Here is a 21,875-nt window from a genome sequence, read left to right on the forward strand (position 1 = left end):
GGCATTCTGTTCCGTGGCTGTTTTTCTGATTCATGTCTATTTAGGGCTATTTGAATGCTAGTGTGCTCATTTAAATAATCATTTGAAGGACATGATGTGAGTCATCCCAAAGTTCTGGGTAAAGACATTTACAATTATATATATGGAGCCTATAATATTTTACTAATTTTATTTAGGTAGTTATATATAGGAGTGTTTATTCACTAAACATTTCTAATTCTGGTCTTATTCTTTACAGATCTTTGACGACGTTTACCTCCTGAGGCACAGAAGATTGGCGAAAAGATCTGCCGAGCCATCTCAGACTCATCACGAAAATCTTATGGCAGAACCTCAGGTAAGATTGACTGAACAAAAAAGGGATTTTGACGTAGGAAAAATCTATTTCTGGGCGAGGAAGCCGTGTCGCCCAGTGAAATGTGTCCTCTTTAGCACTATTTCTAGTAAAATATTGCTATAATACCAGATTCTGGAAAAGTTATTAGCAATTCGCTCACTCTTTTATACCTTGAGTGACAGACAGACAGACAGACAGACAGACAGACAGACAGACAGACAGACAGACAGACAGACAGACAGACAGACAGACAGACAGACAGACAGACAGACAGACAGACAGACAGACAGACATTAGATGCACCCTGATGGAATTACTGTGTACATTTAAAAGATCCAATTCAGATGAATGTGGAAGTAAGTGGATTTATTTTATTTTTTTTTTAGTAATTCAAAAGTATTTTTACTGTCTCTGACTGGATTAGCTTTTATACTAGAAGTTGTCAAGTTTATTAAAGAGATTGTAATTATATAGTCAGTTTTTTTTAGATATTCAAGGTAATGCATTGGATCAAGCTGCACCCAGAAATCCTATGATCATATTCATAAATTATATCATATTTTCTCTAGCAAAGCCAATGGAACAAGGAACCTAATTTCCTTTTCTTGTCCGGCCCCAAAGAAATCCTGAAAATGGAAAGGAGAGGAGATTAGTGGCCATATTTTAGATTAGAGCAGCTTGTATGTGCCCTATGAAAAAAAAAAAAATCTTCTTTCTCTCACCCATGAAATGGTATATTTTCTGCTTCCTGAAGGAAAATTGGTCATGAGGATTTGGAGAAAGACAATTGGCAAGAGAATTTCACTGTAATGTCAATCATTTCATTTTGAGTTTCTGTCTGGTAATATGTTACATTGTCTGTAGTCTAGCAGTTAATACTAAAACAAGTAAATAATCCTAAAACTAGAACATAATTGATAGTTTCACTTAGTGCTAAGGTACAGTCCTGTGAAGAAGATTATTGAAGTTAGCCTGTATTTTGTAAGTAGTACAGTTCACATTGTCGGTATTTATCTTATTCTAATTCATTTAAGAATACTGTACTGTGGATGTGCCTATTAAAGTCTGCTCTTGCTCAGTATTTAGAATTGCAGTAAAAAAAGACTGCCTCATTAATCTTCTCCCTGAAGCACTGCAACAGTACTACCATTAATATAGTTCAGTTTGAGCCTTACTCTTTTCATAGTGTGCTTTGAACTTGGTCCCCATAACATTTGTCTCTTATTGCCGCCCCCAGCTCAGCTCTTTCGACAACACAAATCTTCTCAGACTATTTCTGAAGAGACCTCAGTCTTGGGCACTTACTTCCCAGTCTTTTATTAAGTTCTGAAATGAATTACACTTCAGAGTATGAGTACTCCAGAAGGGTATTCCCAGCCTTTTGTTTTCATTTACGTTCCATTGCCTAATTTTCCTCTACATATTTCTCCATTATCTTGTTTGGAATTCAACTGTACTCTGTTCTTTTATGATGGCCTATTCGATGTTATCTTTTCCTACTTTGTGGGTAAAATTGGAGTCAGAAATTGCCCTATTAGAGAACTATTTTTCACTAGTATTAACCATGTTTGAATAACCTTTAATGCCCAGGTCACAGATACAATTTGTGATGCAATTAATGGTCTTTCAACCCTTCTCCAGAAATAGCTGATTAAAGGTTTTTGTTGCAGGTGCGGTGGGCAGAGCAACAGGTAGTAAAACGTCGTGTAAAGAGGGATTTTTTAGGCCAAGTAAAGAAGACTTATAGATCTACTTGGATGAATGACATAAAATGGCCTCAGATGTGGTATTTGGTAAGTGAGATACCTTTCTATTCTTAGTCTTTTAAGTCCATTATTCTCCGAGTCATATTTTCTATCATTTCCATGTGATCCAGTTTTATTTTTAATGAGTGTCAATTACATAAAATGTTAATTTTATTATTTTGAGCAAGCCCTGTGTCCAGTCATATAATGGAAACTTAACTCTAAGAGTCTTTCTAAACTAGGCAACATTAATGAAATGGCCATCTTATTCATATTTTTTTGGAAATGTCATGTGATACTTTACAGTAATGTCAGAATGGTCTAAAATCTGTTACGATGTAAAGTCCAGAAATTACCTATAGTATATGGACTCTGATTCAAGAGATGCAGCTGGAATCGGAGGAGTGGGTTTGCAAAAGTTCATCCTAAAATTATTTTCTAAAAGTCTAGTCAATTCATTGTAACAGGTTTTTAGTCGTATAACAGTACTGAAGGTTATTTGTATTATGTAATCTAAGGTATGTTCCTTTATATCTAATTTGTTTCCACATGTTCATTCTGGTTAGACACACATTCATTTTCAACATTTTCATGCTTCTTTGAACAAGTCCTTGAACATTCTTAGAGTTAGGAATCGGTGAGTAGATATGACGACTAGAATTAAGTTGACTGTTGGGGAATGTTTTTTCAGAATCGCGGAGGAGACTTAGACATGAATGTGCAGCCAGCTTGGGCTGAAGGTGTCACTGGGAAGGGTGTTGTTGTTACAATTCTTGACGACGGATTAGAGAAGGATCATCCGGATCTGATAAAAAATTATGTAAGTGCTTTGTTTTTGTGCTTTTTTCCTAAGTGTTGGCTACTTCAAGACCTTACTCATAGGAGTTAAACTTTTTTGTAATCTTGGAGGCTCAAACACCTGTCAGGTCCACTACAGTGGCAGACTCCAAGGTTATGTGCTGAAAATTTCGTCTCATTTAAGAATGAATCTTTAGTGCAAGCCCCCACGATAGCCTAGCTATAACTTATTTTTCTTTGTTGTCTACCCTAGGCACCATAATGATATTTTTAATGCTGTTATTTCCTTTTACCCTTTACAGTATATTTGCTCTGATATGACAGAAGTGCATTTGGCTGGAAAAGAATTTTCATTGAGCATTGAAAGATTCCCAATTCTCTGAATTTTCACAGGATCCCAATGCATCCTACGATGTCAATAGTCACGATCCTGACCCCATGCCCCGCTATGATTTAGTGGATTCCAATCGGCATGGCACTCGCTGTGCTGGGGAAGTTGCAGCCCACGCTAATAATACCATCTGCGCTGTTGGAGTGGCATTTGAAGCATCTGTTGGTGGTAAGCACCCTCTGACAGTAAAAATTCAAAGAAGAATGAAGCTTAGCAATCTCATTGACTCCATTTTTTAAAAGTAAAATGGAGATATGTAACCAATGTGGTAAAATTGATAACACTCGCACAAACTTAGAAATGTTACTGCTCTACATTAAGTACTAGGTCTTGACAGATATTTATCTCAGGTCATCAAGCTTTTACTACAAAAGGAAAATCTTGTGAAATTCAGATAAAGTTTGTAACTAATAAAATCATTATGTTTGAATGAAACATTTCAGTGTTAGGTGGTTGGGCTGGATAGAATACCAGTAGGTTACACTAGTTATATGCCTTGCTTTGCATTTAGACCCAGGGGCTTCTTTGGCTTTTACAAAAGCAGGTCTTGTATGCCATTAGATATGGTGCATTTTCATATTGTATGTACAGAGCCAGGTGAAGAAGCATGTTTTTACAAAAAAAATTTTGCATGTAGGTAATCATTTTTGTAAATGTACAGAATTTTTTTATTCCACAGAGTAATGACAAAGTTTAAGGTAGCCACAGAGTAGAGGGCTATAACAATGATCAAGTTTCACTGCTTGTAGTTCTCAGTATGGCAGGTTGAACTGAATGTGCTTTGCAGACGTAAGATCCACTGCAGTGCCCAGTTATTCCCAGTTTCTTTGTTCTGCCTTCCATAAGTCAGGTCTCATTTAACTACTTTGTAATTAGGTACATTATTAAAAAGTTGCTTGGAAACTTATTTTAGAAATGAATTTTACAGGTGTCCGTATGTTGGATGGTGATGTCACTGATGCTGTGGAAGCTCGATCTTTGGCCCTTAATCCTCAACACATAGATATTTACTCAGCTTCGTGGGGGCCTGACGACGATGGCAAGACAGTCGATGGTCCTGGAGAATTAGCAACTAGGGCGTTTGTAGAAGGGATAAAAAATGTGAGTACATCTTTCATTTTTGTTTGCATTTAACTTACAGGATAGTGCTGGAGAGCCCAAACAAATTTACCTGTGTAACACATTCCCACTTCATATTTCATCAGTTTCTATAAATTATAAAGTTAATTGCGATCTCTAGTACATACCAAAGGATGATGCATCTTTCAAATTTTTAATTATGCAATTCATTGTCTGCTTTTATTATAATTGTGTAACTTTCAGTGTGTTGCTAAGCAGATTAGAAGGGAAATATCAGCATTTAGTTAAGAGATGCAGTAGCTTAGGTGATAATTATGTACTTACTATGTTGATTTTCAATAATATTTCAGTACTTTCAAATAACAATTTTAATGTATTGCAGGGCCGTGGTGGTAAAGGATCCATCTTTGTATGGGCATCAGGGAATGGTGGTAGAGATCAAGACAATTGCAATTGTGATGGATATACAAATTCAATTTGGACGCTTAGCATCTCATCAGCCACAGGTTGGATTCTTCTATATTTTTTTTCTTTTTTTTTTTACATTGCATTATTTTTCTTAATGGAGTTTTCTATTTGCATTTTTAACAGAAATGCTGTGCATACTGTAAAGGTAATAGAGATTTGTTCTATACTGCCCATTTTATCTTAATATTTCCAAACCTTTAGAAATTACTTAGTGATGTATGTGATGAAATTTGCCAACAGTTAACTAGTTAACTAAAAAAGAATTTTTTAATAGCACTGAGTGAGGAAATTTTAATGGAAAAGTTTTAAAGACATTGTTATTAGGAAGCAATTTGTAAATAGATATAGGTACTTGCCTCTGAAATAGCTGTTTACATGAGTCAAGTAAAGCTTGGAAGTTGTTACAGAGTGGGCATAATGTTTCGGAGGATAATTTTGAATTTGCCTACAATAAAAATAAAAGTCTTTCCGCTTTTACAGTGGAAGATTGTGTATTGCTGCAATGTATTTGTTATGAATTTTGACAGAAGATTACTATTATTATTACCACTGCTCCCTTGAGCACTGTTGCTCTTGATGTTTGCAAAACTTAAAGACAACCCATAATCTTCTCATTGCATCTCTCCTACCTTTTTGCCAATACCCCAGTCCTCTGTGACCCTTTTTTTTCTCCAGATAATGTATTCATGGATGCTTTCTTTCCAATCTTTTATTTTGCACTTGGTATAGATCATATTTCTTGGAGTCAACAGCAATAAAAGATGCATAAAGTTCCCAATTTTCTTAACAGAAAAAGGCAAAGTCCCATGGTATTCAGAGGCCTGCAGTTCCACCCTTGCCACTACCTATAGCTCAGGATCATTAGGAGAGCGCCAGATAGTCACCACTGATCTTCACCACTCTTGTACACCCTCTCACACTGGAACGTCTGCCTCCGCTCCTTTGGCTGCTGCGATTTGTGCTCTGGCTCTTCAGGTTAGTACCTTGGATGCTTGTTGTCAGTCTGATTAAAATGGGATATGGCTTGGAATATCATATGGGAATAATTTGCAGAAGGCTAAAGATTTTAACGATATATAGATTCAATTTTGTAATTTCTCATTTTTATCTTAAAGGTTAACAAGAACTTAACATGGCGTGACATGCAACACATAGTTGTGAGAACAGGAAGACCGGAACACTTAGAAGCTCCTGATTGGCAGAGAAATGGTGTTGGCCGTCATGTATTCACACAGGTTTGTTTGTGGTGTGACTTTAATTCTAAAGTCTTTTTTCTTTATTAGATAGAATATTAAATATTAGGCATCAGTTTCCTTCTGTAAGAAAAATAATTATGATGTCAAGATGTGTATAAGTTTTTATAAGATAATGACACTATTACACTTTGTACAATACCTTGTAGGCTATACTAAAGTTCTTTGTTAACTTGCTGAAGCAGCAGCTATATTGCTTTCTGATCTTTTTGGTTCATCCAGTTATCATTGGTGTCATCCAGCCTACTATTCATCTTCTTTGACGTGGTTTTCCACGTAAAAATAAGTTTTAAATTTTGCAATATTACAGAAATTTGAGTCATGAACTTCATTTATAATGCCATATTTATTGGTTGGTCAGCAGCTGTCAGGACTAGCTCCCAGGTGGTATGCATCCTTCATAATAGATTTGTATGAGAAAAGCCAGAGTTGCACATTATTATAGAAGCAAAAAGTTATTAGAGTACAAAGATTATTATATTTCTTTCAGATTTGGTTATGGTCTTATGGATGCATATGCTATGGTACAACTGGCCAGAAATTGGACAAGTGTTCCAGTTCAAAGAAAATGTGAAGTCAATGCAGCACACTCTGACAAGTAAGTTTTTCAAGTATATTTGGTTAGTCAAAGTTGTAGTTTGTGAGTACATGTATTATGAAACCTTAGTTTTTACATAAAGGACTCAAATTGACTCTGATCAGTACATGATTATATTTAAGAACTGTTGTGCTTGGATCATCAGTAGCGTTAGATATCAATTAAACTGTCTCCATTGTCCTCTATCTTTTGCATGTGTGTGTGTCTGTGTGTGTGCACAGAAGTCTCTCCATACATACTTTTTTTGCCTGATTACTTGTACCTTTTAGTGGCCTTCATTCTTCTAGTCTGTCTAGTGCCTTCTTTTATTGTTTCCCACTTGCTGTCCGTACACATTCAAGCCACTTGGTCTTTGCTGGCAATAGCAACTTCCATATTTTGTAATATCTTCACACATCAATAAAATTGATATTGTAATGATTTAAAGTGTGGAATTATGAAAATAATTCTGTATTTTATTTCCAACTTAAAGAGGTTAGTATATTAAATTAATGCATAAAATAAGATTGCTTCAAGTACTCAGACATGCACTTTGTGCTTGATATTTGGTTTTACATTATTTCTTGGCATTATTAATTACTTAATTTTACTTGCCTCGGAATCATCAGCCCTCATAGCTGGTACACACACTTTAATTAAAAAAAAAAGATAGCAAGCTAGGTCTGTCAACTCTGATATCTATCTTGAAGTGGATGTGAATTATATGTTTTGGTACCTAGTCCGGTTTTATATTCTTCAGAAACTGTCTGGTCAAATGACTTAACATTTTGTTTCATGTGGTATCCACCTATATTTCAGTTATGTTTTTATTACATGTAGAATTATTTCTACATAATAGTAACTCACTTATATTTTTAAGGTTTTATATCATCAGTTTTTATTTTCAAGTCTGTTGAATTCTTCCTACTTCTGTATCTGTAGTTCATTCATTGCATAATTTTATTTTTACCTTTGATGCAAATGAAATCTAGATTTTCAATTTACAAAACTTTTCTAGTAACATCAGTACATCAGATAGTCATTATTCCACTAGTAGTACTTTATTTTATTTTTTCACTTTTCATCTGGAAGAACTAATGCAGGTTGCAACTGGAATTGATTGATGCATAGAAATGCAAAGAAATATAATTCAGAAAAGCAGCATTTCTTAGCGTAAAATATTGAAACCATATTTTGTTTTCATTTTAACAAAGTTGTATAGCATATACAATGTTGTATGGTAAGCTTTCTGGAATTAGTTATTATCAAGAATCTTCTAATTCCATTTCAGACTCATTCCCCAGAAGAGCTTCGTTACCTTGGAACTGGATGTGGTAGATTGCCCAGGTGTCAGTTATTTGGAACATGTTCAAGCCAAGGTAGCATGTCCATCATTAACATATTAGTATTGCTTTCTCTCTCGTATGTTTCATCCACTCTCTTTGGTCTGTACTTATCCATCTAGTTTGATTCAACTAAACCTTGTTCCTTTTAAGCTAAATATAAAAGTAAATCCTTTGGGTGATCCATATGTATATCCAGCATTGTGGTAATGGTAATATAAATATCCTGAATTGCTGTTTTCCATGACAGCCATGTATAGAGATTACTACTTCTGTGTGTACTGCTGTACAGTGGTTCCCCCCCGTATTCACTGGGGATGCAAACCAGACCCCCCTGCAAATAGTTGGAACCCCTATAAAAACGCTTAAAATGGCCTATTTGTTAACGCGAGAAAAAAGCCCCTAAAATGTTTATTCCTTTTTTTAATAGTTTTATCACAAAAAGCGCATTTTATGATGAAATTGATAAAATAACAGAAATTTGTGGATATTTCTCATAGAAAAATACAGCAAATAGGCAAATTTCCAACAAATATTGGGGGATGTGTTCCATAGAGAAATCCGCAAATGCACAAGTCCGCGAATACTGGAGCCCCACTGTACACTTTAATTTGGTTCTAAAGTTTCTTTATAGTACCTGTAGTATTTCTCCCATCTTGCTCTTGTACTCATTTCCATGTGTTGAGTAAATTTCTACTCCTTTGTACAGAACTGAATTATATGGGCAAACTCTACCATTTTAGGAATTGAACATGCATAAGTACCAATTAGCTGTACAGAGTTACAGTTCATTAAATATTTTATAAGACTTTCTTAATCTACTAGTAGGTTTGTCATTTATCTATAACTGTACCTATGTCATGAGCATATTAGTGAATGAATGAAAAATGTGTATTTCAGGTCTCTCTAACAGCTGATCGACGTGGTGACATAGAAATTTATCTTTCGTCTCCAGCAGGGACAAAGTCGACTTTATTAGCACAGAGACCACATGACAGTTCAAGATCTGGTTTCCACGTAAGCATTTTCAAGATTTCTAATGCTAGCTTTCATTTGATATTTTTAAAAGCACAAGATGTAGGTATATTTTTCAGGATAGCTAATACTTACTATTTGGTGACTCCATTATTTGTATGCATTAATATTTTATGGGGTACTAACAATCTGTTTTGTGGAGGATGATAAAATTACTGAGGCCTTTCTTTACTCTTGAGTTTTTTCACATTATTGCACAAGTCTACCAACTTATAACATATTTGTGGAAAATTGCAGTGGTTACAGTTTTCCATGGTATGTAAATAGGTTATTTCATAATTTTAGTCCAGTGGTATTGATCATGGCTAAAAGGGTCCTTTGGCACTGCATAATAAAGGCAGCATAGAGAGTACACCTGTCTCGCATTACACCACTGTAACAGTCCATTTGGTGACACTTGGCCTAGCATGAAAATGCAGGTAAGTTGTAACGGGTGAAAGATTTGACTAATGTTATGCTACTTCTTTTAGGTTCTGTGTGATTTTTAGGATATCTTGGCTGTTAAGATTTTTGTGACTTTATCATGTTCCTTTCACTAGCTTTTTGATGTCTTCATTTTCCTGATCTTATTTTCAACCCCTAAAGTGTCATTTTAGTTTTAAGAAATGAACCAAGGTGTTCATCTTAGTTTTTACCCTCTGTGACTGAAGACTCTCTGGGTCTGTCTTTTAAGCTCTCTTTTTTTTTTTTTTTTTTTTTTTTTTTTTTTTTTTTTTTTTTTCCAAACTTTCATGAACACTAACTGGCTGCAAACATTACTGATGCAGATAGTGTACATTTTGATTTATATTGACAGTCGTGGCCTTTCCTGACTGTCCACATGTGGGGTGAACGTCCTGAGGGCAAGTGGAAACTGGAAATCCATAACAACGGTCATTTCTTTACCACCGGTAAGTCTATTATGATTCTTAAATTGAAGTAGGAAACCACTAACACTGTATACTATGTAAAATGCCAACTGGCTTAATTCCTCTCAATAACCCTTGTCAACTTTTGCAACCTTTTTACATTTTTGGTTCTCTCCCTAACTAACTTTCATGTAGACCTCCAATTTGTAAAAAATAATGGAACAGTACGTGTGTAATTTTTGAGGATAGGTGAACTGACAGCTTTTGTCTGTGATATTTTCCCTACTATGCTTTCTGCTTCATTTACAAGAAATACCTAGCCAGGAGTAAAGCTATTTAATGGATGACATTAAAAGGATGTAACTTAATTGTATTTTTATGTGAAGCAAGAGATTCAAGAGTCATGAATATTGTCAGGATATTGCTTGATGAAGATCTAAAGTGAATGGTGTTCTGTTGATGCTTCCCACAAAGTGTGTGTGTGTGTGTGCATATGTGTTTTGGAACTTCTGAGGTTATTCAACTGATGATTAGTGATTTGTCAGAATATTCTGCTCAAGTAAGTAAGTTACATTGATTAAGGGTAGTAATATTTCAAATTAGATAAATCTCTGTTAAGTTTAATTTAAAGGAAGCAATTTTTCTTTCTAGATAAATGATCTCTTAAAAATTTACTACTATGATCACAAAAACTGGTGTTCAAGTTTTAATGATTAAAGATGTGGGAATATCACTTATGCTATTTCTAACAAAACTGTGCTATAATAACAGTAAAAAAACAGGGATTTATGAATGTTGATAGTAAGAATTTATTTTGATCATCAGTTGTATTTCAGTATGCAAGGATGTGCTTTTATAAACCATGAATTAAATGGCCTAATTTGTACATCATATACTTGAGAGCATGCTCTGTTGGTGTGTATGCATGTTATGGTACTGTAGCCTAATAAACTTCACTTAGAAGGCAGGTGGAACCTACTAGTAGATTGAAACTAAACTGAAGCTGTTAGCATTGCCTTTCAGTTGGAAGCAAAGAAAATGAAAACAAAAGATATTCATTTGCAAAATTAAGGCATTCGGTACCATATATTTGAATACTTTTCTTTTCCAATTTTAAATATTAATGCAAATTCACTTATGCATATAAAAAATGATCACAATGAACTGTACAGTACACTGAAATACACTGAGCACTACAAGCGCGCACACAAATGCTTTTGTACCAAATTACCATTTTATGCATGCATCTCTCTCTCTCTCTCTCTCTCTCTCTCTCTCTCTCTCTCTCTCTCTCTCTCTCTCTCTAGATATCTTATTATGGCATAATTATTAAATATACAGGCAGTCCATGGTTATTGGTAGGGCACTGATAAGTGAAAACCGCCATTAACTGAAACTTGGTGATTTCTGGTGCTTCAGGTGCCTCTGTTAGGTATCTCATGGTGCCATAACTCTGTTATTGGTACCTTATGGCACCATTAACTGAAACTTGGCCCGTTATGGCGCCATAAAACTCCATCTAGCACCAAAAAACAGGATCACCATTAACCGAATCCACTGATAACCGAATCTGCCGACAACCGGGGAACTGCCTGTATATATATACTATATATATATTGATATATTGCATCAAATAGAGGATGCACTGTAAACTCCTCCCCATGGCAAAAGTAACCATTTGTGCTCTATGCTACAGCTAATGTTACCATGGCTCCATTGAGCATTGCTGCTTATGGTTTGGGCTTAAGTCACACCATCTAACACTTACCTCCTCCAGCTCTTCTCACCAGTATCACTGCTCTGTCTCCAGAGACTTTAGTCTTGGGCACTCTTTTCCAGATCATTTATATGTCTTAATTGATACAGACTGCACATCACAGAGGTATGTGGAAGAAGTTTGCCAACTTTCGCTTCCTTCTGTATTTTTCCTACAGTATTTTCATGGGATATTGACTGATGGCCATTGTTTTAAACTTGTGTATCTCATCCATGAATTAGTTGTTGGCACTCTCCTAGGATGCTGGTTTTGAAGTCGTTTTGCCTGAATGTTTATATTTCTTGTATTATATCCATAAAAGGAGAAAATAATACGTACTATTGTTCATCTTTCATGATGGCATGAGATACGGCCTGGAGAGAAAGTTATTCATAACAAAACACCATGTAACTGTTTCCAGATGTACGAGAATATGTGAGTGACACAAAACATTATTACTGGCTCAGGAAATTGTTACTTTGGTAAATTCCATAATTTCATCTGAACCTGTAAGAGGACTAATGCACATGATATGTCTTGTCTTCCATAAAACTCTTTGGATAAGGCACAGTACACCGTGCTAAATGCTCAGCCCAAGTTGCAATGCTTTTGTTAGTTTGCTCTTCATTCATTCACATCCCACTAACATCCAGACATGTCGAGTGTGTCCAAAATTGTGGCTTAGTGGCCTTTGTAAACTGCACATTATATTCTTTTTGTAGTTAAAATTTCATGCCCAGTCCTCCAGAATTCAATGCTTTTTTAATGAAAAAGCCTGCAGTATTTAAAAATTTTTATTTTTCAATATGGTAGTACTTGTATGCATAGTAGCATAACTCTTTGTAGATATATTTAACCCCCCATTCCCTCTGAAATATTTACTTTTTTCTTATAAAGTTGAAAACAAAATTTTCAAAATTTACATGTTCCAACATTATACAAAGTTATTCATAATGATTAGAAAGAAAAGATTTGTGTTAATGAATATCCATTTTGTTTTAAAAATGTGTACTATATTAGTTTTTTTGTCAGTGCCCAGATGTACTTTGCTTTATTATGGCAACTGTAAAACTAACAGTAGGACAAGTGTACATTGTGCATATTTTGTGTGCATATATCAGTGCAACATATCCTTTTAACTTCTAAGCTACATATACTCTATATTTGCATGACACTTGTACTCTGTTGAGATCACAATGTTGATGGTCAGGCTAGCGGACTCTTTCAAGTATATAGCCATTGCTCCAGTCAGGAATGGGACCCCAAATTTTATACTATACTGGAATTTTTGGTCATGGACGGTACTTTACTAGTCATCTATTGTCTGTGGTTTTGATTGAGGTCTTGTCTTTAGCCCCTTTTCCTCTCATATTAATTTTTAAAGTTAACTGTGTTTCACCAACATAGGAATTATAGTCTTTGTTTAGCTACTATCATATTTTTTTCCCTCTCAGATAGTTCCTGTTTGACTGTTTTATCTAACTTTTCTTTTCCTATTCATAGTGCTTATGTACTGCATTTTAACCCCACTTATTTGCATAATAATAATTGAGTAGATAAATCTGCCTTCTTGAGGTATTCCTAACTTTTTTATACTTTCTTTGAATTTTGTCTAGAATCCATTTGGCCTGTACATTTCTAGAGACGTCTGCAGATTTTATAATCATCCTATACCATGAGCATCATAGGGCTGATGAATGCTTGAAACATTTTTTTAGGAGATATGTCCAATGTACTATTGACATACCAGTATATTCTGTAAGATGCCTTGGTTTTAGTTTTTATATTTCATCAACCAATATTTAATTTTTGATAGATGCTTGGAACCTGTGGTGAATGGTCTGCTAGACTGTGACAAGTCTTCAAGCATGATGCCTTTCAAAGCTGTAGGAATGTCAACTTGAACTTCTCACATTTTTTTAAAACTGTGTATTTAACCTGTGAACCCAAAACTTTTTTTTTTTTTTTTTTTTTTTTTTTTTTATTCTACAGCCTATGAAAAGATGTCTTTTCTGATGTTGTGAAGCTGAGACTAAAATAAAAAAAAGGCAATAAAACAAGTTCATTGCAAGTTGACAAACTTAAAGCAGTTTACTGTTTAAGGTATCTGCTTTTAAAAGATTTACGTTATTGGCTGTTAGGAGAATCAACAGGATTTGGGGGGAAGGCATGTAAATAATCCGTCATGGTAAGGATTGCTTATTAGATCTGGAACTTTTGGAGACAAGAAGGAAAGTTGTATCAGGATTGAAATACACCCGTAATTACGAAGAGGAAGGGATTTGAGTAAACGGTGGAATAAATTCCTTTACAGTGAAAAGTTATACTTCACAATTGAGTGGGTTCTTTCAATTTTTTGTATAAATTTAAAATTTGCATTTTTATCACTTAATTTGGTACATTGCTTGGTACATATATGATTGTTTTTGCAAGTTAGAAGATGGCTAGTATAAGGTATCAGTGTTCTGAGATAACAGTACATAGAGTACATATACTACTAAAATGAAAACCATCTTTAGGTTACCCGATTGTTTAGGATGTAATGGTATTTTTGCCATTTACCTAGATCTAAATGAAAGAAAATCTAAAACTGTAGAAATTTAATGTTATGTTTGCTGACTGGTTGTTTACAGCGGAGATCATACAATGTGCATGTAGTAAATTTGTTTTTTGTTATATGCTTTCTTGCATTGAGCACTGTCCAGTACTTAGAAAAATATCACCTTCAATTATCGAGACCTCTTGTAATATAAACTTTTGTCACATTTTATAAACAGACTAGGAGAATCAGATTAGTATCCATAGAGCATTTGGAATTTTTACTTTTTGATATTAGTATGGTGGATTTCAATCGTTGTAGATTTTGTCAACCATCTTGTGATTTATTTTATCCTGTTGTCAGGATTAACTTAGGATTAATGAGTGCTCAAACAAAAGAGAACAATTTTGCAGTTATTAAATATGAATATTGAACATTTTGTAGGTAATAAGCTTGAGTTATGTTTTAAGTCTTATTGTATTTAAACATGTTTATAAGTCTTATAGGAGTTTGTGTTAGATATAAACAATTTCATAAATGCTTAGCATTAAGTGAGCTAGGTACAATATTCAGTGTTGATGATTAGGAAGTGAATGAAATATTCACCTTACTTTAGGGATATAGTTGGATTTTATTTGGTGATTTTACTAGATTTTTATCATAGACAAGAGTTTGAAATGTATAACTTATAGTAGATATCTCAACATCTGCATTAAATTTTAAATGTATTAAGACCTATGAATAGACAGGGGCTCAAAGACTGCAATGGTAATGATTTGGTATGGGTTGAGGGGGTAGGAAAATATGGAAACTAGAAATGAAAGGGGTGATGACTGGTGGGAAGGTCTGGGAAATCTTTGGGACAGGAATGGATGAAGACCTGAACCCACATGGGAAACCTGGCAAAATGCACTTATCCAGATATGGAAAGAAATTTTAACATCTAACTTTACTAAAAAAAAAAATGCTAAATGTCTGGATGCATTTCCACTTGTCAGATTTTTAGTTGTCTACAAAAAGAACAAGTTATTTATAACTTGTTATTTTTGTAGACCTTTTATTCTTAGTATTTCGATCTCCGTTTGTTGACGACAAAAAGCACAGTTAGATTCCTGCTTGCCTTAACATTTTAAAGGTTGGTAAGTAATTATAAGTTTATATATTAGCCCTTTAAAGAAGACTTTATAGACTTGCAAAGTATTTTCATTCCCTATTGTAACAAGTTTGATTTTATGATTGTACACCTTACAGTGTTATACTATATAGAGAAACAGCGTCATTCTAGGAGCTAGGAAAAATTCAGTATAGGTGGTTGGATGTGATGAATATGCGATTGCACCCCCTGAAAGATGACTAAATTCTGCTGGTGAGGAACACAAACCTCCTACATTATCTTTGGGTGCATTTCTAAGCCAGACATTATATGACCCCATATATCTGTCTGGTGGGCTTGGTGCTGAATAGTATGCGGTTTCTCACTTTGAACATCTGGCTTTCCATTCAATACATTGATTTTGGTCAGAAGTCTAACACTTATCAGGAATCTTTCTTTAACACCCATCGCCTCATTTTCCACACAAAGAGTGTGGAAAAGTGACTCGGGTGTGAGTTTAAACTTCATAGTAATAATACCCCTGTCTGTTGGATCATTGGTGAGAAAACCTCTCAGGTTTGGGATTCTTTAGAATATGTATAAATTTCTTTTCTGTGCTGTAATTTCTGTGACATTCAAGTCATGTTTTCTGAATGGTTACAAAAATTGGAGTCTGAAGCTTTTCTGAGTGCTGGCTGAAGACACTAAAAGTAGTTTCATGACATGCACATCCTATTTTTGTCTTTGTGCAAGCAATTCTTCTTTAGCCTTATTGCTATAATCTTTCCTTTCTGCAGACCACACTTGTTTCATGCATACACAAGTTGTAAACACATGCAAAGGTTACCTAGTCATTCAAAAACTTTATTTAATTGTAAGAACCACTCTATTCTCATAGGTTTGAACCCTAATCTGTATTTCACCTAAGATTATTGGAAAACTTAATTAATGCTGTAAAAAATACTAAAACATGCATGGTTGTGATTGTGTGAAAGTTATTGAGTGGCTCTGTGGTGTTTTAGGTATGGTATATGTAAAAAAAAGAAAAAAGGAATACCACATAAAGCATTAAGATTATATTCTAACAATATGTTTGTTTAACTGCATGTATTTTGTACTTTGTAGAAACTTTTGGTGATGGAAACACTTCAGCACCTTAGAATTTCACTCAGTGATAAAACCCTTCAAGTTTGAATTTGATCAATTTTTGTAGATTTCACTCATCCTTGCTTTTGTATCACATTTCAGGAATCCAAACTTGGCTGGCTAACAGTTTTTTTTTAAGAATGTGTGATACAGCTGGCTTGCAAACTACAGACTATTAGGTGTTGGAAAATACATACCTTTTTGACATATATTGTATTTATCATTTTATCACTCCAGAATGTTGTATGGCTTTGAAATGAATTCATTCATACTTGTCAGAAGCTCAGTTCATTTTCAAGTGCTGGCATTTTGTTGAAATACAAATTACAGTAAATATTGCTCTAAGTCACTGCACCAGTTTTGAATACGTAAAAGCAGATGCACTGCCTTTATCAGTATTGAGGTTTTGGTGTCAATCTTTATATACAAACTGTTTTTCATGTGAATAAAGAAACTGTTTTTCATGCGAGTTGTACGTATCTGATAGGCAAGACTTAAATCAATTCAAATTATTGTCTTCCTGATGTCTGTTAATTAAGACCAAATATCTGTTGAGTGAAAATCCAAGTACGTACTAGACTTAATCTTGGAGAAAGATCTGAAAATTGAGATTTTTCATTAGCGCTTTTAAAGAGGGTAGGTGCATCCTAAAATGTGCTTTTTGTAGACCATTGTTGGGGAGTGGGAGATTTCGGTCTAATGCCCATTTCATATTGTGAATGTTTTGTGTACGTTTGGTGGTTATCGCACTGCAACTACGCTTAGCCTACCAATGAACGTCGTACATAAACCTTGAATAGGCTATTTATTTCGAAGATAGGACAATAATATATTAGGTGAGAATGGTTTTATTACCTTTATTGTCAGTTAATATCATTATATGAGTCTTTAAATGAATGTTGTAGTTATCGGACCATGGCCGAGGGTTAGCCTACCGAAAAACATCGCATACGCACACAACAAACCCCGTGATGCAGCGATTCATACCAGTGAGTAACTGAGAAACGGTCCAGAAAAAACCCGTGATTAACTGGATCCGTGAATACTGATCCGTGAATAAGCGATGCCCCACTGTAGTCAGTGCCCACAATAAAAAGCCCTTTCAAATTTTGTGCATAATATAATTTATTGGTTCAGTGAGAGAGAGAGAACAGATGAAAATCTTAGCTTACATCCTCCTTGTCACCAGTGAAGTAGTATTAATTGTATGTTCATGGATCAGGAATATATCATAGTTGTGTCTGCTTACCTTTTGAGAATTTAAGAATCTCACCTTATATTTTTAGTTTTAATCAGTGCTGGGACTATTTAATGAAGCTGTAATTGTCATATATCAATGATTGCATTTGAGAAACCAAGAGTTGTCTGTTTGCTAACTCTCTTGATTGGTATTGTTTGCATGAAGGCTATTGAGTGAGTGAGTGTTGTTTTGGGTAACCTTCTCTCACTATCTGAGACCCTTAGTAGTGGTTAGCAGACATCAGTAAGGAACTTATTTAAATCATTATGTATTTATTTGACCTAGCAGACAGTGAATTGGTCTTACATGAAACGATTGTGAAAACACTGCCTTGGTTTAATACTATCAGGAATCTATTATGGTTAGGAACCAGTTTAGAAAAATTACACTTATTTTGAGAAATTACTTGAAGAATTTTGAAAATCAACATCAATTGCCTCTTCATGAGGTGGTAAACCGTTAGGTATTTTGCCATATAAATATAATGGATTTTATGAAAATAAAGGTTTCACAACAGTTTTTTATTGTAAAAGACAAAAAATAGTAAGTGTTCATTTTAGAATGGAAGTTTTATTACAAGAGTTCATAGGGAGTTATAGTATACTTTTTTTAATAAGTTATCAGTCTTTCCTTAATATGTAATAAACTAGTGCTACTAAGCATATACAGCAGTGCAACTTAAACATGTAGATACCTGTGGTTTTAGTGCGACACTAATGCTTTAATACTGATTTGTTGTCATACTTTCATAAATAATGAACAGAACTTTGTGATGTTACTTTGATAGAAGTTGTGGGTATTCAGCCTTCTGTAATCTCAGAATTTCCAGCCCAAAAACCTGATGGTCTATATCCCATTGAATACTTTGGTTCACATCATAATTCAGTACTATGTGAAAAGTAACATTAACAGACATTTTTCACCTAACCCATCTTTTTCCTACTTGGCTACAAATGAACTAATCAAGAAATGGAATTCTGTCATTGGTTTAATGTAGTTGTACAAATATGCCAGCTCTTTTCAACTAAATTCTAATCACTGTGATGATGTTTCACACCATATCATTGGGGAGTGTATGATAAATGCTGAGCTAATTAAACGTAGCATTTGGTTTGATAAAAGGGATTGTACTTCCGGGAATAGGCTTATTGGGGCTCATCTCATAGTTTAGCTAATCTGCACACTGCCCCCTCCTTGCCTGCTGCCTATGCTGGCCATGCTGTTCCTGCTCCTGCTGAATCTGCGCTGCTGCTGGTGTCCCTCAGGAGCCACTCTACTGAAATCCTGGGCTATCATCTTTCATGGTACCAGAATTAATCCAGACAAGTGGCAGGCACGAGGGGGCCGTAGAGATCGTGGTGATGGTGGTGGGGGGATAGCTGGAGGACGGGGAATTGGGCCAGTGGCCTCCTACCCACGTAAATTCCCCACCCCTCTTCCAACCCCAAGGCCCAGGGCGTCTACAACTACCACCTCTACTTCTAGACCAAACTTACATCCTTATCAGCCTGAAAATGATTTATTCCCAGTTCCCCCTCACTACTACTCACCCCCTACTCCTATTCGTCCGCCAAAGCCCAATCACCGCGACAGCTCCTATCACAAGGGTAATTTGAATAGCTTCATAGCACCAGCACCCCAGTAGTAGCTACTGCTAATTCTGCATGGTAGTCTCTCTCCTTGTCTGCTTAGTGTCTGTTGCTGTCGTTGAAAGCCAGTCGTCTATGCAAAATAACAAACAGTATATTCAGCATGATCTAACTTTCCTAGATTTGTTGTCAGGTAGATCTCTGGGAAATTTTCCAGTGAACTACAAACTGTATTTTTTTATTTAAGTAGAAAAAATGTTGTGGTTCAGTTTTTTCTTGATGGCAACCTTCAAAAAAAAAAAAAAGAAGAGAAATGATGCTAAAATGTAGAATTTGACATTTATAAAAAAAAAATTTTTTTCTTGATATGTACCATATACTCTTGTTGTTTTGACTAAGTGGTTATTCTAATGTATATTGTGTATATAAGGGGAACTTTTGTTTGTAATAAGTTCTGCATGTTAAATTGCATTGGACTCTTACAAATACTTATTGAAATTGGTCTTTAGTTGGTTAGTTATATGTATTTTCATAACACAAAATCTGTGTAGTTTGATCAATTTTGGGTTGGATGTTTGTGCATGTCATCTCACATTACTTAAGGTTGGTTGTTATTTATAAATTAGTTCCTTAAAACTGTCTTGAAATACTGTACAGTGTATTCTTCATATGTCTTGAGTTACTTTAATGTTATGCTCAGGTAGTATTATGTTCATGGTAAATGTCGTGTTAGTTTTGTTTGTGTTCCAAGGCCTTGATAAAATACTAATTAAATAAACTGGTACTTGAAATCTGTATATGGTGTTGGAAGGTATTAACAGAAAACTCCCTGGCTCAATGTTAACCTTACTTCTACCTGAGAGGAATGGAAAAGCAGAAATTTATTTATATAACAAGTTTTGAGTTACAGCTGTTGGCTGTGTTTTGCATTTTGTTCTGGGATATTTCTGTCTTGTTCTTAACTTACAAGTTATGGCTTAGATAAGATTTTTTTCACATGCTGTAATTGTTCTTTTTGTCTTGATTAGCATCTGGCTATGTCCATGCAAGAAGGAAACTTCTTATTTTACTTTGCTTCACTCCATTATGGACTAACAACTACAATGTGTCTAACAAGGTGCACAGTATATGGTACCAAAGGTTCTTTATAACATCCTTTCATTCTCCAGCTTGATTGCTTTCTGCTTTTTACTTCTCGTCATTTCTCTTTGGTCTCTTCCCACTTAGCTGTCCAACTTCTTTAGCTTTGCCTGCTCCAGTTTTCTCCTTCATTCAAGACAGATTCCTTGACCTACCTGTATGAGTCTAGGAGTGGGACTCGGTGGCTTTGTTAAACTACATATGATATAGTAGTAGTAATCGTGCAAGTTTCTTAAATGATAATGAAGTGTGATTTTGAATTTCAGTAATAATAATAATAACTGATAGGTTTGTATTTTAAAAACATAACCAATTTAACATTTCATCATAGTTTAGTTCCCACAGCTTTAGATATAGCGGTTAAAGTTATTACCATTCCATACATGTGAAGACCCCGAGATATATATACCTTAAAGCAGTTGGTACACAGCAAATAGGTTTGCATGTACTGCCATAGGATTTAACTGTACTGTGCACGCATTAACGGCACAAAGGGAAAGCTTTATTGCTGGGATGAAGAAAGAAAGTGAATACTTCCAAAAAAAATGTAGAGTCTTTTAGCAATGGTTTTATCGACTTGAGCTATTTTGTCTTTCAAAGACATCGGTTAAAGTAGCCTGAATGCCCGAAATCTTGACATTTAGGTTCAACCATGCTTTTTTGAAAGAGAGTCAAATTGGATAAGAGAGATGGAGAAATAAGTAGAAAATGTATTTTGCAGTACACAATTGAATTCTACTCTAGTACCAGATCCTCATTTTCAGCAGTAAAATTGAAGGTAAGGTACATACATGAGTTTGGAAGATTGGTCTCCTCTATTTTGATTGGGTTGACCCAGTTCTTGTTTGTAAGATGGAGGTCAGTAGCAAGACAATGATTCAGTAAAAAAACTTGCAAAAACAAGAAGCCATTTCATCCACATATTCCCAAGGGTTCATTGCATAAGCACATGATACAGTCTAGATGCCTTACTGTACGTTGGAGAGCCTGTAGTAATGCGTGCGTTTACTACTTAGAAGGGCCGTTTACTAGTGCTTTATGTACTCATTTCTGTGTTTTTTCTGTACTAGTCATTTTTTTCTCTTATTTTCTGTATTTCCCTATGCCTCTTTTCACGAGGGTGCTGTGTTCTGTGGAAGCTTGCTTTTAAAGTTTATGGTCATATTGGCTTCTAGGTCATTTTGGCATACTCGGTGTGAATATTTGCTCATTTGATAAAATTTCTTATGATTAAATATATATACATGTATATATATTTTGTAACAAAAACTGTCTATAAGAAAAAAGCTCCACATTTAAGGTTGCCATTATTTAGTGTCCCACTGCTGGAATGAGTTCCAAGGGTTGAAACAAAGTCTTTACGTCTTGTAGTAATTTTTTTTTACAGTATGGGTACCCCAGTAGAAAAATTTCTCTTTTGCAAAAACAGTAGTTAAAGTACTCTATGTACTGAAAAATTTATGAATTTGGGGTATTTTCTTATGAAGTTTACTTCTA

The 21,875-nt window shown here is 34.8% G+C and overlaps 1 protein-coding gene across 1 annotated transcript in view; it reads left to right on the forward strand.

The window, feature by feature from the left end:
• Positions 1–21,875, forward strand: part of LOC135203081 (furin-like protease 1, isoforms 1/1-X/2) — a 502,024-nt gene that overhangs the window by 442,508 nt on the left and 37,641 nt on the right. The window contains exons 2-14 of the mRNA XM_064232693.1: positions 239–337; positions 2,008–2,130; positions 2,774–2,902; positions 3,274–3,439; positions 4,200–4,372; positions 4,734–4,857; positions 5,610–5,794; positions 5,935–6,042; positions 6,537–6,670; positions 7,941–8,028; positions 8,893–9,009; positions 9,824–9,917; positions 18,915–19,256. Of these exons, the coding sequence (XP_064088763.1) occupies positions 239–337; positions 2,008–2,130; positions 2,774–2,902; positions 3,274–3,439; positions 4,200–4,372; positions 4,734–4,857; positions 5,610–5,794; positions 5,935–6,042; positions 6,537–6,670; positions 7,941–8,028; positions 8,893–9,009; positions 9,824–9,917; positions 18,915–19,256 (1,882 nt within the window). The remainder of the gene's footprint in view (positions 1–238; positions 338–2,007; positions 2,131–2,773; positions 2,903–3,273; positions 3,440–4,199; positions 4,373–4,733; positions 4,858–5,609; positions 5,795–5,934; positions 6,043–6,536; positions 6,671–7,940; positions 8,029–8,892; positions 9,010–9,823; positions 9,918–18,914; positions 19,257–21,875) is intronic.

This window comes from Macrobrachium nipponense, chromosome 33, assembly GCF_015104395.2.
Source record: "Macrobrachium nipponense isolate FS-2020 chromosome 33, ASM1510439v2, whole genome shotgun sequence".
Classification (NCBI taxonomy): domain Eukaryota; kingdom Metazoa; phylum Arthropoda; class Malacostraca; order Decapoda; family Palaemonidae; genus Macrobrachium; species Macrobrachium nipponense.